General features: G+C 41.8%; 2 protein-coding genes across 2 annotated transcripts; one reads left to right on the top strand and one right to left on the bottom strand.

Moving 5' to 3' along the window:
- Positions 1-705: 705 nt before the first annotated feature.
- Positions 706-5,206, bottom strand: LOC101767060. The gene is made up of 9 exons (XM_022823554.1): positions 5,096-5,206; positions 3,673-3,929; positions 3,384-3,590; positions 2,751-3,012; positions 2,604-2,660; positions 2,447-2,517; positions 1,859-2,044; positions 1,573-1,779; positions 706-1,135 (listed from the first exon to the last, which is right to left on the bottom strand). Exons 2-9 carry the CDS (start codon positions 3,796-3,798, stop codon positions 968-970), a joined length of 1,284 nt encoding a protein of 427 aa, XP_022679289.1. The 5' UTR covers positions 3,799-3,929; positions 5,096-5,206; the 3' UTR covers positions 706-967.
- Positions 5,207-13,844: 8,638 nt separating this feature from the next.
- Positions 13,845-14,639, top strand: LOC111255878 (protein ALP1-like). Its single transcript, XM_022823483.1, has 2 exons — positions 13,845-14,097; positions 14,179-14,639. Exons 1-2 carry the CDS (start codon positions 13,989-13,991, stop codon positions 14,634-14,636), a joined length of 567 nt encoding a protein of 188 aa, XP_022679218.1. The 5' UTR covers positions 13,845-13,988; the 3' UTR covers positions 14,637-14,639.
- The last annotated feature ends 7,130 nt before the right edge of the window (positions 14,640-21,769 follow it).

The following is a 21,769-nucleotide window of genomic DNA, read 5'->3' as shown; positions in this document are numbered from 1 at the left end:
TACACAAGTGGATCAGTATTCCTAAAGTGAATCCCACTTGAAATCCAACAAGAAGAGCAATCACCTTTGATTTTTTGGATCAACGGCTTGTTGCGCCCCATGACACGGTCTCCTTCCTCCACAAGGGGGGGGGGGGGTTGAAGCCACGAGGCGCACCGAGCATTCCGTTCCCGTGATCAGCAAACACCCCGCGGTTTCCCCACTGCGTCGAGCTGCCGCATTCGGGAAAAACTGTCACGTGAGGCCTGGGCGGCTGGGCCGGCCACCTGTTCATCGCCGCCGGCCGTTGGCCCCCTCCCGTGTGAATATTACTTTCAAAGAAATTTTGGTTCATAATCTTTTCCATTCACAAGCTGCATGCCATTCGTCCCATTTGTTTGCTTGCTAGGTGGGGGCAGGATGACGTGGCGCGTCGATGAAGACACCTTGGTTCAAATTCGGTAAAAATCTTTTATACGTGATCCTTGCGTTGGGCCTCCCCATAATCATCAAAAAGATAAAAGAAAAACAGGCTAGCATTACTTTACTGTACTGTTGCTGCACATCGATTTTGTTTACGAAAGCCAAAATTCAGCAATATTTCTTCAAACACCATTACAAAATGGTGCTTCAAAAAAAATTCACTTCAAATAAGGATTTATCCTAGATAGCTTTCATGAATGAATTTCAGCAGCAACACAAAGACCCTTTTTAGGTCAACTAGGATGGTGACAAAACAGCTTGTATAGATTGTAAGCAGAGCCCCAAGTCACCGTATAGAAATATCGTCATTCTGGTTTATGCACGATGAGCATATGACCCGAGTAACCATAACCAATGCTTCAGAAAGCTCCAGGAGAAGGTCTCCCATCGAATTACATCACTGTATCCAAAATAAGTTCAGGCATGTTATACAAGTTTAGTTGCACCCAGGAGTGATAACACGGCAATGCAGTCCGCGGTGCCGGATACATGAACAGAAATCAGTTCAAGTGCTCACGTACTTCCCCTTGTTTGCCCTCCAAAGCTTCGCCAAATGTACAACCGCTTCTGCGATTGAGGCTTCCCTGCTCTCACTGAAGTTCCACAGCACAGGCACAGGAAACCTTCCATGACCATACCGATTGTACTCTTTCAGCTTCAGCTCAACAAGAGCCTGCGTTTAGCTCTAGTCACAAATGTACATCTATGTGGACAAACTTTCTAAACTATGACTGTCATTGACATTACATATATTTATGTCGGTGACATGTAAATAATATGCGTAGAGTCACCTCAAAATTGCTTTCGCAATACTGTAACTCTATTTAGTCCTATACACATAGTAGAAATTGGTGGTCAACGTTGCATTTGAAGATCGTGCACATATCCTAAAAATCGATATATGTGAACAGAGGGAGTGCTACGAATAAGACTCAATAGTTTTTTTTCACTGGAATTGGAATATAAGTTTGCAAAGAAACCAATTGGAAACTGATATAATAATCAAGGTTTCTGTGGACCATATGGAGATCCAGTGGACAACTAGGAGGATAGAGCTATGAAGAAAGAGGCAGATCCAGAAACACTCAGGAGCAAAACTGAAAAGCTTACCTTTGCATGTCCTTCAGTATAGGTAGTTTTGAAAGGATACCATTCTGGTCTACTGATCTCATATTGCCACTGCAAACAAACACGTGTTGCTTCCAAGTGATCTTTTGCTCCTTTTAGTTTGCAAGCATTGAGAAACACCTCTTTATCAAGCTGCCCCATTTGTTTGACCCCAATGACAGATAGGCTTCCTGCAATTTCTCTTAATCCCTACATGAATACATTTTTGGGTTATTTAGTACATTACCACTAACTACTCCAAGCTAATGAAGGGAACTATTATCCTTACTTTAAATAGACTTCTTTTGGCTTTGCTCAGGTTATCATGCATTTCCCGCTCCTCCTTGATGAGGTGACAGTTAAGAAACTGAGCATCTTGCAATTCATCGTCTCTCTTTTTCAATTCCATAGTCATCTTATCAATCATTTTCTTTAGCTCAGAACATACTTCACTCATGGTAGCTCCATTTTCCATCTGCAATTTGCAGTCAGTAAGAAAATTATTTTAAACAAGAAACTAATAGAAGTAGGAATTACGTTCTCTTTTTCTCAACTTTAGTCTTTGTACAGTACCTATTCTTTTAGTTTCCCCTACTGTCTTCACCTCCAAAAAAAAGGAGTATGAACCCCAAAACATCAAAATTGCATGCATTTGAATATGAAAAAGTAGATCACCTACAGAGTAAAAAAAGCATTCTCAGAACCAGAATGTCGGTTCAATCAACATCAACACTCACTAGTCAGAAATGATCTTATATCTGAACAGCATATACACCGAAGATTATCTCTGTATGTATTTATATGCGGATGCACGTTTAATAACACTTAAACTATTTACAAAGAAATAATATTTTTGTAATGATATCTTGGTGGGTACCTCAGTTTCTTTCACAGTCATGAGTGGGGCCAAAGTGCTACCACCAACAGCGTGCATAAGAGACCTCGCTTCTGATATTGATTACAGATAAGTTCAGTTAGAAAGAGCACGCCAGAACATAGCTAACATTTACTTCCAACTGACACAAAATAATTACCTCGCATGTTAGTCTTTTTGCAGTTTGCTGTAATTTGTGGTGCTTTGTCACATATAACTACAACAGGCAACATTAATCATTATGTGGACAACTAGAAAATATTACCATCAAAGAAGCATTGTTAAAAGAGAAAGACATCATACTGACCAGTTCGTGGGCGTGTCCGACGATCACCCTGAGCCATATACTTTCCCATATCTGCCTTCCAAAGTTTCATCAAATGTTTAACTGCTCTTGCAACTGAAGCTTTCCTGTTCTCACTGAAGTTCCACAGTACATGCACAGGATATCTGCCAGACGGATTGCACTCATTTAACTCAACAAGGGCCTGAACAACGGCATTGTGTACCTCAATCCCCCAATCTTCCTTCCAAGCAACAAGTTTCTCATCGTCCTCCATCACAACTTCCTGCATTAATTTGTGCATATAAGTACAGAAGTTCTGTGCAAATCGCATTATGCATTACAAGATATAACATAAACATACAGTAAAAAACATTCTATCAAAGAGCACCAGCAAATCTGTTTATCACTAAAAATGAGAGGTTCATTCATGGTAACCCAATACAAAAGATAAAAGGATGCTGCATCAATACAGTCTTGCTACAGCTTTTATATTATTTTAATATTGGCATACATTGGCAAAGCAACCAGATGGAATTTCGAAGACTTCAAAAATATGCGGACCACAAAAAGATCCAATGGATAGCTAGGATTAACAACTATGAAGAAAAGAATGTCTCTAGAAACAATATCATGCAGCAAAATTAAAGTAGTCACCTCTAAAACTCCATTAACAATTGTAGGCTTGAAAGGATGCCAGTCTGAATATTGCCTACTGATTTCCTTTTGCCATTCAGAGCAAAGAAGTTCCGCTTGTTCTTCTAAGCCCCATCTTCTATTCCTTTCAGCCTGCAGGCGTTGAGAAACACTACCAGCTTGCTTGACACCAATAATTGATTGAATTCCCTTCATTTTTTTTAATTCCTAAACGATGGGCATTTTGTTGGTGATTCATTAGATTAACTACATCAAGTAAATGCAAAAGGTATTATCCACAATTCCATACCTTAATCAGCTCTCCTGTGGCTTCACTTAGCTTATCTTTAGTTATCATATACTTCATGGTAAGAGTGTTGCTAACATATACAGCATGCTCAAGTACTTCATCTTTCTCACTCAGATTAGCAATCATCTCATCAATCTTTTTATTTAACTCAATATGTTCTTCACTTTCAGCGTGCTCCCTTACCCCTAATGATCCCGTCAATTGTTCTATATTTCCATGTCACCTTCATGTTCAACGTCAGCAGCTTCCATTTCTCTCTGCAATGAACAGCCCGTGAAAAAAATAAATTGACCAAGGAGCCCAAAAGAAATATAAAAAAGCAGTGTCTTCAGTGTATCACGTCATAATGTCCTATGAGGCTGTTCAATTGTATGCACAAGTTCACAAGAAAATAAAAGAAAAAAGAGACTCCATACAAGAGCTGATTGCAAATAAAGCACTGGAAAGCGCCATATCACCTTATGACCTCCCTGAGCTATCCTTTCACACACAGATACTCTTATTTGGTGCATTGCTCTCATCTCAAATATTGATTTTAGGATAATTGACTATCTTTTTTTTCTTGAACAACATGAGAATAACCAAAGATGATGTTGTATTGTTTAACTAGATTGATGAAAGGGGGAAATATAAACCCATCATATGCTTATTGTTGGGATAATCTCACGGCTAAAACGGGATGACCTCGTAAGCCCGAGTCTCAAGGGGCGATGCGCCCACCTGGCACCCTGATTGGGAGCGCCCAACCAGCAAGCCGAAGCAAACTGAAACAAGTAAATTGTTGCATATTTGAGAAAAATGGGAGGTTTAAGTGGATTCTTTTAGTTACTCAAAGAGAGATGCAAAAGCACATAGACCGACAGACCAGACTGGCGATTTTCTTATTGTACACTGAAGAACAGTTAAAAGTAATAGAGCTAATTAGTTTGCGGTTCTGTTCGTGAACCAAATTGTGGGGAAAAAAAAGTAAAAGGACATGTTTCCCAGCCATGCCACCAAGCAACTTATGAAAAAGTGAAGGCAGACGAGAGTTCGATAATGGTAAGAGATGTCAGAAGTTGAACGAACAGAGGGTCCAAGCAGAGCACGCAGGTGCTGCCTCTCTGTAAACAGTGTTAACCTAGTTTAAATAGCTCGTGGTTCTGATGGCGAAATGTAAGCAAGAAATCTTGGCATAGTAGACGGAATTGCAGGCTCAAAGAAAAAGAAAAGGTTTTCGACGACGACGCAACCAAGAATTCCTCGGGAACAGGGGAAATCAAATGACCCGGATTCAATTCGATCTGGGTGAGGGTTGGGGGATTACGAGCGACGAAAGAACACGGGGGTTTTTGGGCAGAAAAAAAATGCCAGACAAGAGTATGCTAGTTTGCGCTGAAACTAATAGGGATCGATGGAATAGAATGCGAAGGTGAAGCTCCACCTTTGCCTCTTGGTCTCCCCGTCCTCCTCCTCGCTTCGACGGTTCCTCCTGTGGAGGCAAAGAGGGAGCGCGGATTTGTGCGAGAGGGGGCTTGGGAAGAGGGTTTTTGAGGTGACTGGTGACTGGTGAGGTGTGAGCAGTGCGAACTCACCATCAGTCCATCACCTTCTCGGCTTCTCCTCACGAGGCGATCCGCATCTTCGACTGGAATGTGGGGACGCCGGTAATAGGTCCCACCGATCAGTGCCTGTGAACGCATGTTGCTGAGCATTTTCTGACGCCTGGAGTCCACCGGAGGAAGGCGAAGCCGCGCTGCTCGTTCCGTCTCCATCGGTAGGGATGAAAGCCGTCGTGAATGGTCGGAAAAATACCCTAATCATTTTTGTTACAGTATTTTTTCTCGAAAACGGGAACGGGAGCGGAAACGTCGGTCAGGAAAACGAAATCGGATATACAAGATGTCGGAAGCAAAACTATTCGATCGGAACGGGCGGGAATCAATAAATCAAATCGGGAAGATCGACGCAAATAACCACTTTAAATGTGCAACTCATCATCAGAACATACATAATACATAGGCAATAGTAATGTAAATAACTAATGCAAAGGAACAGAACAGCAGAACAGAGAGACTGCAAAGGAAAAAAGGAAATAAAAAGAACCGGTGGATTTCTGGGCTAGCGCTAGCGGGCCGTGGACCACGTGCATGCCTTGATCCACAACTAGCAGGCCGGCAGCACCGCAGTGCACTAGCAAAGCTCCAGAGTTTCCCATCCTTTCACTACTGCAAACGCTGGTGAGCTATAAAGAGAACCGAGGGCCAGTGTACTTGTCTGCAGTTTGCTGACGGGAAGGAAACTGGGAAAATCCAGGAATTCCCGAGTAAAAAGCAGGATCCGAACAACGGTCGGGAAAATTGCAAAACCGATCCCGTTCCTGTTCCCGTTGCCTTGCTCCTGTTTCCGACCAGATTTCGGATTTTCCCGACTAAAACAGGAACGGTCAGGAAATATGGGAAACGGTGCCTGTCGGTGCGGGAACTTTCCCGTCCTGTTTTCACCTCTATTCATCCGTGAAGCGGAGTCCAGCGAAGTCGTGCTTGAAAACACGATCGGGGCATGTTTGTTTGTAGCCCACAGGTTGCCATAGGTTGCCACGTTAGACAAGTTTGATCGGGTGTGGTTATGCATTGTAGAAGATGACAGATCAATCGTTGTCACCTTCTGTTACTGACCTGCAGCTTAATTGGTAGGCCGCGTGATGATTATTAGGTTACGAGTGAAAGAATCGGGTGGAGTAACAACTCAGAGTAACTCCAAGAGTCTTCCAAAAAAATCCTTCCCCAAAACAATCTATTGGGGTCTCCGCTAAAAATTTATTTCCCCAAAATCATGTCACCCCATAGCAGATCCCTAATATCTAACATAGGCCACCTTGGTCTAGTTTACTCCACATCGTTGTACTCATCATCATCATCATCAGCATCAGAGTCATCCTCCTATACAATTGGGAAAAGTCACCTGCAGTTAGAATTAGCAATAAAGAATAAAAAGTTAGAATTAGCAATAAAGCATAAAAAGTGTAAAAAATACTAAAAAATGAAAAGTGAATCGTCTTACATAATCAGATTTGGTAAATCGAAGACTAAATGGCGAATGTCCATCCAAGTGATCACATCTATATGCATTTGTATTATTAGGGTGCCGCATACAATGATTCTCCCTATTTCTACAACCATTACATATGGACCACCACTACTAGAATCGGTTAGGTTCCCTATTGTTTATTTTGTTGTACTGGGATTGTCAGCTAGTTGTTGTTTTGGACCTAGGTTGACATGTTCATTTTGTTGTGCTGGCATGTTAGCTAGTTTTTTTTATCAGGTTGACCAAACCATTGGACGTGATAGTGGTTGTAATCATAGATGCAACTACGGTCATGAATGTGATATGTGTAACTTTAGAAGTAACATATCCATGAATGAATTATTATGTTACTATTTGTGTGATGTGATTTGAGCTCAAATTTGAATTCGAATTTAATTCCAATTTGAATTCAGATTCGAATACAATGTTGTACATGAATAAGAAGATAAATTGCACTAACAATAAACTGCACTAACAGTTTCCTAGAAAATGAACACTTGGGGATGTAGCTTTACATGTCGGATAGCCTTGCCATGTCAGAAAGTTCCTTAGGAGTTTAAACCCTAGGGAAAGAATCTTTCCCTAGGAATTTCATCTGCCGATGGTAGGGCATTCTTGGTTCCCGTCAAAATGCTCCCTACCAAGGTTTCCCCACGAAAACGCCTAGGGAAATTGTTTCCTTGTAGTTTCTTTGCCTTTCCCTAGGAATTGGGATCCTAGGTAAACTTGAGCTTTCCAGTAGTGCACCACCTTCATAAAGAAAGAACACATTTATTAAATAACTGTCAAATCATCAACCATGCATGAATAGATGTTAATAACAACAGACTAATTGAAGCAAAAGAATTATATTATAAAAGCTCGTGCATAAAGCAGTTTAAGATATCACGCATACGTATGTGTACAACATGAACAACCAAACCATAACATAATGGGAGAACAAACTGTGATGTTAGTGTAATAGGGATTGCAGATGATTTCTTCTTTTAACAAAAAAAAGGTTACATCTAACAGAAGGGTTAGTGCCAAATTGGCAAACAATGCACAAATAGATGTTAACATTGGTTGAGTATAAGGCAAGGAAAATTGTATAATGAAGTGTAGTCATATGCATGAAACCGTCCATAAGCATAAACTGAAGGGTCGTCATGAATGACACGGAGTACTCGAACCTAACGGTAAATAAACTAATCTCATTTTTATAATAATTGGACATTTTATGCTACATTCAGCAAAAATCTGTAAACATTATTGGAAAAACTATATTCAAATTAAAAGGTCTAATGATTTGCGTTGCAAACTTTGTGTGACCATACCATATATAGAGCATAAGCACTAAGGAGAACACATCCAACATATGAATCCCGTATAGAATATAGACAAATATTCCTTCGTGCTAATATTTGTGATATAATTGTAACCACTGTGATGAGCATGTAAAAGATAGTTTATAAATAAAAGTATGAATGCCATCATTATCTTCAGCTCCAATCTTGCAGCAACATTTTACTTCCCATGCCTTCTCTCCTTGCATATGCGATACTTCAGCAAAGAATAGTTGATTGCCAGTGCTATCATCAACTTGTTGCTTTGTTGTGAAATTGAAATGATAATACCGCCTAATATTCTCATAAAGCATTTGCTTCTTCACAAGATCTTCAAGTTCATGCGCAACATCATAAAACAAGGATATCAGCAAAGCGAGACACTAGGGGGGGGGGGGGGCAGACCCTAAAAAGGTTGTTGACACCATGCATTATACTGGTCCAGTAAAGCTTGAATCAAATATTGATGAAGCTTTTCATCGTAGGTAACCTTGCTAATTGGTGAACTGGGATATGGTGGACCATTAAGTATCATCCTATCCAAGTAAGACAATTCAACTTGCTCCTTGCACTTAATTCAGATAAAACCCCTCGATATTAATAGTAAATGAAGGGTAATGTATATCCATCGCATGAACCCCATAAGTAGAAAAAAGGCATGAAATACAAAAGGTCGTGGCTATCTAGTACTTTGAATATTAATTAATCATTGTTTCTTGCAATGTGGAAATGGACAAATTAGAACAAAGTAAAAAAAAACTTACCTAGTTCTACGCCGCATATCTTGTGTGTATTTTCAAATTATTGACCTTCTGCCTAATTTGGTGTATTTGCAACAACTAAACCATGAACCTAGCAGCTGGTTCTAAATTTATTTTCATTTATTTCCAGGATTTGAGGAGGAATGTCCTAGCTAAAGAGCGAGAGCAAGCAATTGAGTCTTTGTTCTGTCTCAGATATGTGAGCCCAACTGTCATTATTAGGCATGAATTATGAAATGGTTGTGTGGTCTAAAGGAAGAAGCGAAGCAGATTCAGACGATTTTTTTACACAAAATGGCTGCACTGCCGAAAGAATGACAGCTATTACTACTATATCAGAAGAGTGCACTAATAATGACAGTTATTCCTGTTACATCAGCATGTCAAGCAATGCAATCTAGCGTTAACATTCTTGTTTCTAAATGAACATTCTTATCAAAAGAGACATTGTTACATCAAGACAAGCATGATTCAATAGCAAAAAAGTTAACATGCTATCTAGCGTTGTAGCCTTACAGGAGGCATGGTTGTAGTGTATGGACGTCAACAGTAAGATCCTGGCAATTACAGTGGTATGTTAACTTACAGTACTATTACATTCAGATAAAGAGGTCACACATGGATAGTATGAAGTATATGAACGTGATCCAAATAAACTCGTTCGAAACCTGATGAGCTGAATTTTTTAGTACCATAACTATTTAAAAATATGAGATAAGCGCTGCCAGCACGCCAACCATATCCAATAAAGACCACCGCATGCCCCTCACCATCTGTGTCCTTGGGGGTCATAATAAAAAATATCATTTGGACCGAGTTGTCCAAACTTGAATTCACATCAATCCCTCCAACAATTGGCCTTCCCTCTTTGATAAGCCTTTGGATTTCTTTGAACCGCAACTTTCTGGGTTGATAGTCTTTTATCCAGTACTTGACACTTTCCACATCTTTACCGAGAGTCAAGACACCCTTCTCTTTAAAGAATTTGAGCCCTTCTCTCAAATCATGTGCCAATCCTGTGTATATGACATGATTTATTAGAATTGTGAATTCCGTTTAAAAGCAAGTTATCAGTATCAGAGGCGAGAGCATACCTTCTCTATCAAACTCAGCAGCAAAATCATTAGCTAAGAATTTCACTTTAGATGACTCAGGTGGCTTCCGATTTGCAGCCTGCCTCTTGAACTCCATTTCAGCTGTGCATGTCAGTGCATGAAAGATGTCTCGTCCTGACCCTGATTACACACTTGAGGTACAATATCCTTTTGATTTAGACATTCCTCAAGCCATGAAAACTCATAATCTTTGGGAGTTGGAAACTTGGAATGCTGAAAAGCATAGCATAAAAATTGCAACAAGACCAGTAGTGGATGCATGAGCAATTGAGTATTAATACCTCAAAAATAATATTTCAAGGTCAACTTTACAAATTGACTAGCATAATAGTTTTGTAGGAAAGAACACCTGCTTTCTGACAGGCAGAGTCCAAGTCTGAGGAACGGCTTTTGCGAGGCATATCTCAACTTCTTTTTGGTAAGACTTTCAATTTGCACTCCTCTGGTATATTCTGGATTTCAATAATCAAAAAATAATTAGCAACACAAATGCAGAATGTTCAATGTATTTTTGGTTGAGCTAGCCTCCTTTTGCAGTAAAAACAAGGAACCTTTCCTGACTCAGAAAAAACACTGGAGGAGTGCGCAGACGTGGGAGTTAGGGCCTGTTTTCTTCCACCTTGCTAAACTTTAGATGCTAAAATTTAGCAACTTTGAGCTGCTAAATTGGAAAACACTCTTGCTAAAACTTGCTAAAGTGTTGTTGCTAAAGTTTAGATCTTTAGCAAGTTTTGGGTTGCTAAAACTTGCTAAAAGGTGGGCTGGACACCTTCTACCCCTCATTATTGTCTGGCAATCCCGCACTCCCGCACGCACCCCACCCGCATACCCCTCCCGCACTCGCCAGCGCACGCCCGCCTCCTCTGCTCTTCGCATCCACCCCCGTCCTGCCCCGCATCGACCGCCGCCGCCGCAACCGCATCCACCCCCGCCGCCGCCACGCATCCGCCGCCGCCGCCACGCATCGACCGCCGCCGGCTCCTGGGGTCCAGCCCCACCGCCGCCCTAGCCGCGACGCATGCACCGCCGCCCTAGCCGCGACGCATCCACCGCCGCCCTAGCCGCGACGCATCCACCGCCGCCGCCGCAACGCATCCACCGCCGCCGCCCATACAATCGCCCGCCGCCGGCTCCTGGAGTCTAGTACCGCCGCCGCCCCCCGGAGTCCAGGCCCGCCGCCGCCCCCGGAGTCCAGGGCCACCGCCGCCGGCTCCTGGAGGCCGCCCTATCTTCCCCCTCCCCCCACTCCAACTCCAGATCCGCCATCCCATCGTCCCCCTCCCCCCACTCCCACCCCGGATCCGCCATCCTCGCCGCCGCAACTCCGGGATCCGCCATACTCGCCGCCCCTGCTCCATCCCCATCCTCACCGCAACCGCCAACTCCCCTTACCCCATCCCCACCGCAACAGCTCCGAGCAATGGCCGGATACCGTGATTGGGTATCGCAGGGTGCTTCATCCTCGGCGGCCCCTTCGTTCCCTAATCCTGCTTCCATTCCCGATCCAGAGGAGTTGGAGTTCCTGTCCCAAGGCCCGTCGCGCGCTCGGGCGGCTCCATCTCTCTCGGTTGGGAGGGTTAACATGCAGGACCTTGATCTGAACTCCCAGGACGAGTCCTTCCCCTTCCTCGATGAGTACACTGACATTCTGGAGTCTGGAAGAGGACGCGGCGATGGTGTTCGGCTCGGCTCGTTTCAACCTCCCCGTCAGACCGATGGTGGTGTGCCAATCGGCCGGGGAAGGGGTGCCACCGCACGTGGTGGCCGCCGTGGCCGGGGAAGGCGAGGTACTGCTTCACCTTCGCCGCCTTCAGGTACGACCTACTGAATTGGTGGTAGTTGTTGATGATTTGCAAGCTTGGTGGTTCTGATTGTTGGTGATCTTACATTTTCAGATGCAAGTCCTCCTATCCGGCAACATCTTCGGGGGAGATTGGGACGAGGCGCAGCCCCTACCGCCTTTTCTTCATCCATTAACACAGAGGATGTTGAACAATTGGACGAGGAAACTAGGGACGATGGTCATGTAAGCGTCCTGTCCTCACTATGTAGTGTGCATCTCCATGTTTTGTGAATTCTATTTATGTTTTTCATTTTCTGGTAGAACAAATGTCATAGAGCAAACTGGAGTGAATTAAACACAGGAATTTTTTGCGAATTAGCTGTGGAACAAATCCGTATAGGCAATGCAACAGGTGGGGTGGTGAATTCTAGAGGTTTCAAGGAAATAGCTGCCAAATTCGCGGAGAGGACTAACATCAGGCATGAACCGAAGCAATTGAGAAATAGGTGGGATCAATGCAAGAAATTATATGAATTTTACGTTTTCGTGATGAAACAATCAGGTTTAGGTAGGAAAAGTAATGGAGCCATTTCAGCTGGTAAAGACTGGTGGGATAAAAACTGCAAGGTAGTTTTTTTTTGTTTGTGATATTTTCTTTTTGTTTTGTGCTTGGAGTACATATAGTTTCTGAATTCCTGTGTCATTCGATTGCAGTATCTAGAATGCCGTAAATTTAGCAAGTACATACCTCACTATCTTGAGCTGCTGTATGAGATGTACCACAAAAATGTAGTTGATGGATCAACAACTACCATACCAGGAGATGTGGATGAAGATAAGCAGGAGGTACCTGAAGAAGATGACTTCCAAGTGGATGAGGAGGAGTACCCTGAACAGAGCCCTATGAGTAATGGCAGCAAAAAAAGGAGTACCAGTACAACTGATACAGCAACAAGCCCTCCAAAGAAGAGTAAAAGTCCTTTTTTCCGCATGTTCAAGGGCCTCATAGACACTATGCAAGAGGGGATCTCTGAAGATAACACTACCATGAGGGTAAAGATGGAGTTGCAGTTGAAGCAGAGGGAAATGGAACTGCAACAACAACTGAAGCAGAAGGAGCTGGAGTTGGAATTTAGAAGGCATTCTCATGACAAAGAAGAAGATGAGTTCAGAGCAAGCCTTCTATTGGCACAGGAGTGTGGAGCATCAGAGGAGTCAGAAGAGTACTTTTTTGCTATGGAGTTGTTTAGGGATAGACTTAACAGGGTAGCTTTTGGCACACTGAAGACAAAGGAAGCAAGGTTCAAATGGTTGCAAACTAAGTGTGGGAAGACCTTTGGTCGGCCATGAATTGTAGGCAACAAGTACCTGTCATGTTGTGTTGCTAGTACTGTTAGAACTTTTAATAAATTTGTGTGAACTATGATTCTGTCATGTGAGGAGAATTTGTTGAGAACTATGGTTCTGTCATGTTGTGTTGCTAGTCATGTTACAACTTTTAATAAATTTGTCGTGTGATTTGTGGTTGATTAGTTGAGAACTATTTCATGGCTGTTTTGTTGACAACTTTTAATCCTGTCTTGTTGAGAACTATTTCATGGCTGATTTGTGGACTATTTCATTCTATCTACAGGTTGACTTATTTGACTATGTTGATGACTGGTTTTTGAAGAGGAAAAGGATAAGAAGAGAATTTGTTGCCGTTGGTGCTTTTCTCGGTATGTACTATTATGCCACGCACTTGAACAGATCACAATATAGGGTCCCTACAGAATCAGGATATGAATGGGTTATCAAAACTTTAGGAAATAGATCATCTTGTTACAACATGTTCAGGATGAATAGGGATGTATTTGATAGGCTTCATAATATCCTTGTAGAGTCTTATGGATTAAACTCTACTAGGAGAATGACATCAGTAGAGTCTTTAGCTTTATTCCTGTGGATGTGTGGTGCCCCCCAAAGCATGAGGCAAGCCGAAGACCGTTTTGTTAGGTCTACTTGCACAGTTAGTAGGAAGTTCGACAAAGTATTACACAGCATTTGCAAGCTAGCAGGGGATATCATTAGACCAGTTGACACAACATTTAGTACTATGCATCCGAAGTTGAGATCACCACGGTTCTCTCCATACTTTGACAATTGCATTGGGGCTATAGATGGGACACACGTGCCTGTTGTTGTGCCAGCAGATAAGGCTGTCCAACATACGGGACGACATGGGTACACTAGCCAGAATGTGTTAGCCATATGTGACTTCGACATGAGATTTACCTTTGTCGTCGCGGGATGGCCTGGATCGATTCATGACATGAGAGTCTTCAAAGATGCATTGGACAAGTATGGCGATAAATTTCCACACCCCCCTGAAGGTACTTACTTCCTCTATGCCCTATCTGCACGTAGTACGAATGTTTCTGGATATATGTAACACGAGTACTTTTGATGTGCAGGGAAGTTTTATCTTGTCGACTCTGGATACGCAAACCGTACTGGGTATCTTGCCCCGTACAAGGGTACGAAATATCATCTACCAGAATTTCGAGCCGGACAAATTCCCAGAGGTAAAAAGGAGCATTTCAATTATGCACATTCATCATTAAGAAATGTCATCGAGAGGTCATTTGGGGTGTTGAAGAACAAATGGCGTATTCTGCGCAATTTACCAGCTTATCCAATGGCAAAGCAAAGTCAAATAATTATTGCTTGCATGGCAATTCATAATTTCATTAGAGAGAGTGCTATTGGTGATGTTGATTTTGAGAGTGCGGATCATGAGGAAAACGATGCTACACCTTCTGAAGGAGCATCATCTCAAGCAAATGAAGGTGCTACCCAACATGAATATGAAGATCAAAGCATGAACCAGTTTCGGGATTGGATAGCCGATGGATTGTTCAATAGGTCATAGGATCCTTTATTTTTTTTTTAATAATGTAATTTTTGGGATGCACAACAATTTTTGACTTCAATAAAAAAAAATGGCTGCCAGCACCGTGGCATTCCATTTTATTGATCGACGCAACGTAGAAATGGCGCAAGGAGTGTAACGAATGAGCAGGAACGAATGGTGCATGGCGCCAGGAAAGAAATGGCGCCAAGTTCCTGGCGCCAAGAGCTGCAGTTCAACCAGGAAGAAATGGCGCCAGGGAGGAGGGAGGAAAGTGGGATGAGAGAGAAAGAAGGGTATCAATCATTAGGGGCAAACATGTCTTTAATCTTCTCATTCAATGCCTTTTAGCAAGTGGAAGAAAACAGGTTTTGCTAAACTTTAGATGCTAAAGTTTAGCAACTTTTAGCATCTAAAGTTTAGCAAGTGCAAGAAAACAGGCCCTTAATAAAGATTCACATGGCAGATGGAAGATTCACCTGGTCAAACAACCAAACCCTTCCCACTCTTGAAATAAATAGATAGGATTCTGATCCGTAAAAGCTGGGAAGATTTTTTCCTAGGGCAATAGTGTATAGGTTCCCAACTGAAGTTTCTGATCATAACCCCCTTATCCTTACCACCGAAATCAAACAGCTATCTTCCCGGCAGTGTTTACCCCTAATGAACTATCATGGGTGAACCACCCTGATTTGTCCCACTAGTAGTTCAATAAATATGGAATAAGCCTTGACATGCTGATTGAATCTGAAGGATCCAGAAGAAACTAAAGCATTTCAAGCAGTTCTTTAAAGGCTGGGGGTTCAACCTCCAGGGTAAGAAAAGGAAGAGAAAGCAAAAGATACACTGTGACATTATGATGCTAACAAATTAAGGAAGACAGCACCCTGTTCTCTCGATGAGAGATTAGGAAAATGAATCATGTATGGTGTGTTTGGCACCGCTCCAAACCTGCTCCCCACCACTCTAGCTCCTGCTTCACGATGCTCCCGCTCCCAACCGATTTAGCTCCCTGAATAACCCGTTTGGTGGAGCTTCTTGCCGCTCCAACTCGGGTGGGTGCATGGAGGAAAGGCAAATCAAGCTCCTCCTCCCATGAATCGACCTTAGCTAGCAGCAAATCGAGACTTGATGAAAGAGGCGAGGCAAGCAGAAGGAGGCAAATCGAGGTCCTCGATTCATGTAGCAGACCTTGCCAAGCAGAAAAGCTCCGCTACCGAAGCAGGAAGGCGAATCGACTCCGAGGCTTCCACAGCCGGCCTCGAGCGTGACGAAGTGCAGAGAGGGACGAGCGGCCGCCGAGCCTGCGGTGGGCAATGAGCGGCTGCTGGACCTCCGTACTAGGGGATAAGCAGCCACTGGTGTGGCAGTGAAGATGAGTGGCTGCCGGTGTGGGGGAGCGAGCTTCGGATCTGCAGGCGGTTCGTAGGAGGTTTTCATAGGAGGTTTCTTTTCTCACATTAACAAAAAGTGTTCACAACAAAATAACTAAGCAAGATCAGTTAACTAAAAACAAAATAACATAGCAGGTGCTTGAGCGTAGCTAGCTACCTTCGACCTCGCTTGCTTCCGAAACCATGGATAAAATAACCAAAAACTGGGAACATCAGTTAAGAAACATCACAGTGCAACTTATATGGTAGAAGATACTACGTACCCATACTTGTCCCCTTGGACTCACAACTCCCGAAGGACATGTTCTACCCATGTGTCTAACAAAGGCCGTGTTCACCTTCCTCCACATGAAAAAGCCTCGTCGTCGTCATCATCGCCACCGTAGTCGTCGTCGCTGCTGCTATCATCCGTACATTGGGGGAAGCATGTGCAGTTAGCAATAAAAAAGTGTTAAAAAAGCTCTTGAAAGAAAACCTAGAAAAAAGTGAGTCATCCTACATAATCAGATTTGGTAAACATCTATCCAAGTGACCGCCAATAAATGCACTAGTATCATTGTGGCGAAACCGCCCAAATTAACCCGGCTAAAGTGTACTCGAGTCGCCTGACACGCGATCTTACACTTTAATCGAGTCAACTCGGTCGTCCGTCGGATTTCATCTAATAAACCACTTAACAAGGATCGAAGATAAAGCAGGCTCATACGAAGGTGAGTGTTATTCCCCAAGATTACAACAATCCATCCAGATTAACATAGTGCAATAATTTATTACATCAGAGTTCGAAAGTCAACCAAGTTTGCAAGGTGTTCAATAGCGGAAGATAAAATTTAAGCGGAAGCTAAACGTCGATATTATATATCATGGCGAAGCCAACCATGACATCAAACACCACGATCCTCACCGACCAAGGACGGGTCCCAAACAAGACAACATCAGCAACCACACCTGAAAAAGAAGCCACAAGTAAGGCTGAGTATACTAATACTCAACAAGGCTTACCCGTCAGGTGGTAACTACTCCACCGACTTCTAGACATGCTAGGCTTTTTGACTGAGGGGTTTGTTTTGCCAAAAGCATCTAAAGTAGGTCCTTACTTTCAAGTTTTGGCATCAGGTTCTAGTTGATTAACCATTCTAGGTAAGCAACCTGATCTAATCAAGCAAAGTTATCAATACAAATTAAGTACAGACATCAATATTATCATCATATTGTTCCACTTGTTACTCAGTGCAGCATAGCGATCAAGTAGTCCCAAACTGTGAGAGGCAAACGAATCGATTCGAATTTAGTAACCATGCATGACAAACCTAATCCCACGACATCCGTGTACCATGCCAGGTTCACTTCATTTGTCAGTTGTCCCCATCAATTCCCGGACCCGTGTCGGGCTCACTTCCCTTGGTACAAGGCTCCATAGACTCGGACTACGCCGTACTATGACCGTACTTGTCACCACATGATGCACTAAGGGAAAACTAAGTTTCCAGAGATAGTGGGGCGATCCGCTCATGTCCCGGTTCAATCACGTATTGGGCTTCCCCATCCCATACTAGGTATGAGATTAGTACTTTCAAACACTTGATCACGAACACTATCACATCTCGACCTTAGTCCAATTTCATGTAGACAGACGGGGCAAACCACCGAGTATCGAACATAAGCCCGGCCCCGTCCATCATCCTTATAGTTGTAACAAAAGGAAAGCAACCAACTCCTATAACTCGCGAGTGACAGGTAATCACTGAACTTTTACCGAGTCCTATTAAGCATTGCAACTACTCGGCTTATCATACTAGTGTTCAGATCAAAGGGTACTAAGTCATGCATCTACGGTTTCAATCAACTCCTAGAAATGTAAATGCGCAACCAAAGTAATCAATCATATTGCATGTATTTATAAATAGGAATTTGTGCTCCGGGGCTTGCCTGGAATCCAACACTAGGTTAGTGTTTGTTAGACGACACTCGCTTGGCGAGCATCTCCCATCTCGGCACTTGCTTAGTCCTTCCATCTTCGGGATAGCTCCACCATACACCGTCTTCGGGTTCGGTTCCATCATCACGTCCTTCACGTGGTTTATCTAGCGTATCTAGATGAGATGCAAAATGCAAATGCATGAATACGAAGAATGGTAACATGAGATGCATTACATAAAAGCATTCAGGACAAGCACAAGGTTACACCATATGACATAAGTACTTGGCGAGCAAATTATTTAACTAACTATCACTCAAATCTCCATAAAGATAGCAAGCATAACAAGCATGGCACACTAGTTAACTCAAGTCAAGCTATTGCAAGATTTAACAGTCAAGAGCTAATTAAGCATACAAGAAATAGAATGATGGTGCTTACCAATATGGCATACATAAGTGCATCACATAACCAGCAAGTTGAAGGTGATCCAAATATATTACATTTGTTTTTAAATCACTCATACACAAGCAAGTCACACACCAACATCACTAAGGTTCTAGTAAGCTATGCAGCAAGGTTATTTTGTAACAACATGTATACATGACCATTTATTTGTTAAGTGCTTGACCAACATTATATAACACATTTATAAAATCCTCAGGTAGATCAAGTTAACTCTAATAGTGATATGAGCTAACTAACAAACACACAAGGCAACGTCAAGTTAAAGCTAATAACTTAAGCACATACACAAAATCTGGATAGCAGCACAATAGTCACTTGTTTTATCTATAACTAGAGATATAAGCATCCGACAAGGGTCATCCTAGACTTTATGTAAAGTTAATAAAATTATCTAAAACTTTTTATTCATTCGAAAAGCTAATTCATAGGTTAACATGATCAAATATGCCAATATCTCAGGTTTGTACCGATAAGGACAGAAAACTAATATGAACTTCAGAAATGTATAACTGAAGTTCTATCATCCAACAAGCATGATCCTTAACTTTATAGAAATCTTATTAAGTTATATACAACTTTGTTCTTGTCATCTTTAGGTAATTCAACAGTTATTTAGCCTTAAACACACAAAGCAACAATTCTGTCCAAAATATGTGTTGAATCTGACATGCAACTTTAGACAGCAATAAGTTGAGTTCTAGCTTTCACAATAAGGTGGTTCTAGACTTTTTAGAAAGCTTAGAAAACCTTGCACAACTTTATTATAAACACCACAAGATAATTCCAAAGTTAACCAGGTCAAACATTACAAAGAAGATATCTTTATCCAGATTAGGACAGATTCTATCATTCCACTTCACAAACTCCAAACTGGAGATTTAGACCACCAAAAGGGGTGATCTTTAACAATTCTATAAGCTCCTGAAAATCACTACACTTCTTCTATTATCTCTAAGACATGATTCAAAACTTAGCTAAGTCAAACAACATAATCATTCAGACCTGTACAGAGAGCATGCAAAACTTGACAATGAACTTGTAGTAAAATCTATAGCTCCTAAACCATCAGACCTATGGTCATGAAAATTTAACACAAGATAGATTATGAAGTTACCTACAACTTTTGTATTACACACATTCATAAGAGAACATCATTTGCATCACAAAAATATTACCACAACAGAACTGCTCTAGCAGCCATTTCAGCACATATGCAACAATGTTTCTTCATTTAGTTCTTTAATAAGGTAACATATGCATAAGTTAAACACATAGCTCACAAACACTATGAACATAGTTAATTAGCATTAGTTATAGGTAACATGGAACATCCTAAACATCTTAGCAAGAATTAAAGTAAGGATGAAGAACTTATATAAGCAACATAATCATTAGTTGTTATGTTAACATGAGAGCATACATATGAGTTATATTCAAAGCTTAACCACTACTTATCATAAATTAGCATCATATGTACCCCTCAAAAACAACTATTAAAAGCATCACATGACTTAAGTATATGCATCTACTAGCAAACTTTCATTATCCAATTATATAGTAAACATATATATTAATTATAGGTGATGGGGCAAACATCTCATTTTTGAGCTGAGATTTTTATGGATGATAGATGATGACAAAACATGACTTCTATAAAAAAAATATTATATTCTCAGGTTTAGCAATTTAATTACTATAATAAAAATAATTTTATATGGCAATAAAGCATGTTAGAGCAAGATAAATCTAGAACTCAACATTTTCTGTAAACATATGGCCATATTAAGATTCCACAGGACACAACATCATCATACAAAGGTAGTGGAACCATATTTTCTATTTTTTACACATACATAAAAATTTATACCTTATTTAAAACCATTTATCAAGCAATAAATAATTTAAAGTTATAACTCAGTCATATATGCACCGATAAACATGAAATTTTACCACAGCACAAGAGCATCATTTATAGCCTACCTTAAAAATTTGACAGCAATTGGAGCACCATAACTTTAGAAATGAAAATGACAAGCAAAACAAGCTAAAATTGCCTATTAAATTAAAACATGATAAAAATAGCACCACTTGCATGTTTAATATTTTTTTAACTAGAGAGTGTCGTCACAAGACTAACACAACCGGAATAACAATCTTTGGACTTCTATAACTCAAAATATGCATCCAACCAACTTAAAAGGATTTCAAAAAGCACTTTGTAAAGATAAATAAAAACATTAGAAACTTTCTACTAACACATATTATATTATGACTCTACTGCATAGTTCTACTCACAAGGATTCCAAAACATCTTCATTTGCTATTTTACAATGTTTCTACAATTTACTACGAATTTTCAAAGTTTTAGCCTTTTTAGATCTAGGAAATAAAGAAAAATCGAGGCAAACTTGTGATCTAGCCCCTGGATCTACGCGTTAATCGCATAAAAGTCCCTGGATTTCACCCATAACCTCCTACACTTCTCTCATCTTCTCCACACAATTCCTCACGCCCCAAACAGAAACAACACACACGGGAATAGGCACGGCCAGCCATGAACTTGGGTCGGCAGTAGGGGAAAGAGAGGGGGCGGCTTGGAAGAGGAAGAGGGGCGACACCTTGGGCTAGGAAGATCACCAGCAGGGGAGGAGGCGCCTGGAGGAGAGCGGCACAGGGAGGTACACGACCACTAGGAACGGTGCTGAGGGGGCGCCCATGGAGGGGATGGCCCGGCGAGGAAGGGAGCCCGGGAAGGGGCAAAACGGAGGCGCGACAGCGTGGGGATGCTATTGCCGCGAGGAATCGAGCTGGGAGCTCACCACGGCAACGAATTTGGGTAGCAAAACTTGGGGAAACAATGGAGCTTTGCGGTCTGTACATGGAGGATTGGAGGACAGGGGAACCGATCCTTAAATAGGAGGGGAACGGCGAGGATAAGGATGGGTGGAGTGACTCACCATGGGACGCGCAGATTGGCGGGGAGGGGAGCTCTGGTGACCGTCGGCCAGGTGGCACCGGAGCTCTGCATGGCCAACCGGCGTGTGTCTTGGTGACGAGGAAAGAGAAGGTGACCTGACGAGTGGGTCCAGCCAAGAAATAAAATGGTTCAACTTTGCTCCCTTAAACGACCTAGCTAAAGGTGTCCAAAACTTGCCCAAAAATACTCGTTGGAAAGCTAAAATCACCAGGAATCCAATGCAACAATAATCAACCCAAAAGCTGTTATGGTTTTCACGAAATTGACAAAACAAAACAGCTAAAATTGAACTTTAAATGAATTTTTAACCCAAGCAAACATCTTTGAAAAATTTGGTAAAAATATTTAAAATTATTAAATGGTGTCTAATATTTAAATAAAATATTTGGGGGCACAG

The sequence above is a fragment of the Setaria italica genome, chromosome IX (assembly GCF_000263155.2).
Source record: "Setaria italica strain Yugu1 chromosome IX, Setaria_italica_v2.0, whole genome shotgun sequence".
In the NCBI taxonomy this organism is placed as follows: domain Eukaryota; kingdom Viridiplantae; phylum Streptophyta; class Magnoliopsida; order Poales; family Poaceae; genus Setaria; species Setaria italica.
This window is presented reverse-complemented; position numbering and strand designations above follow the sequence as displayed.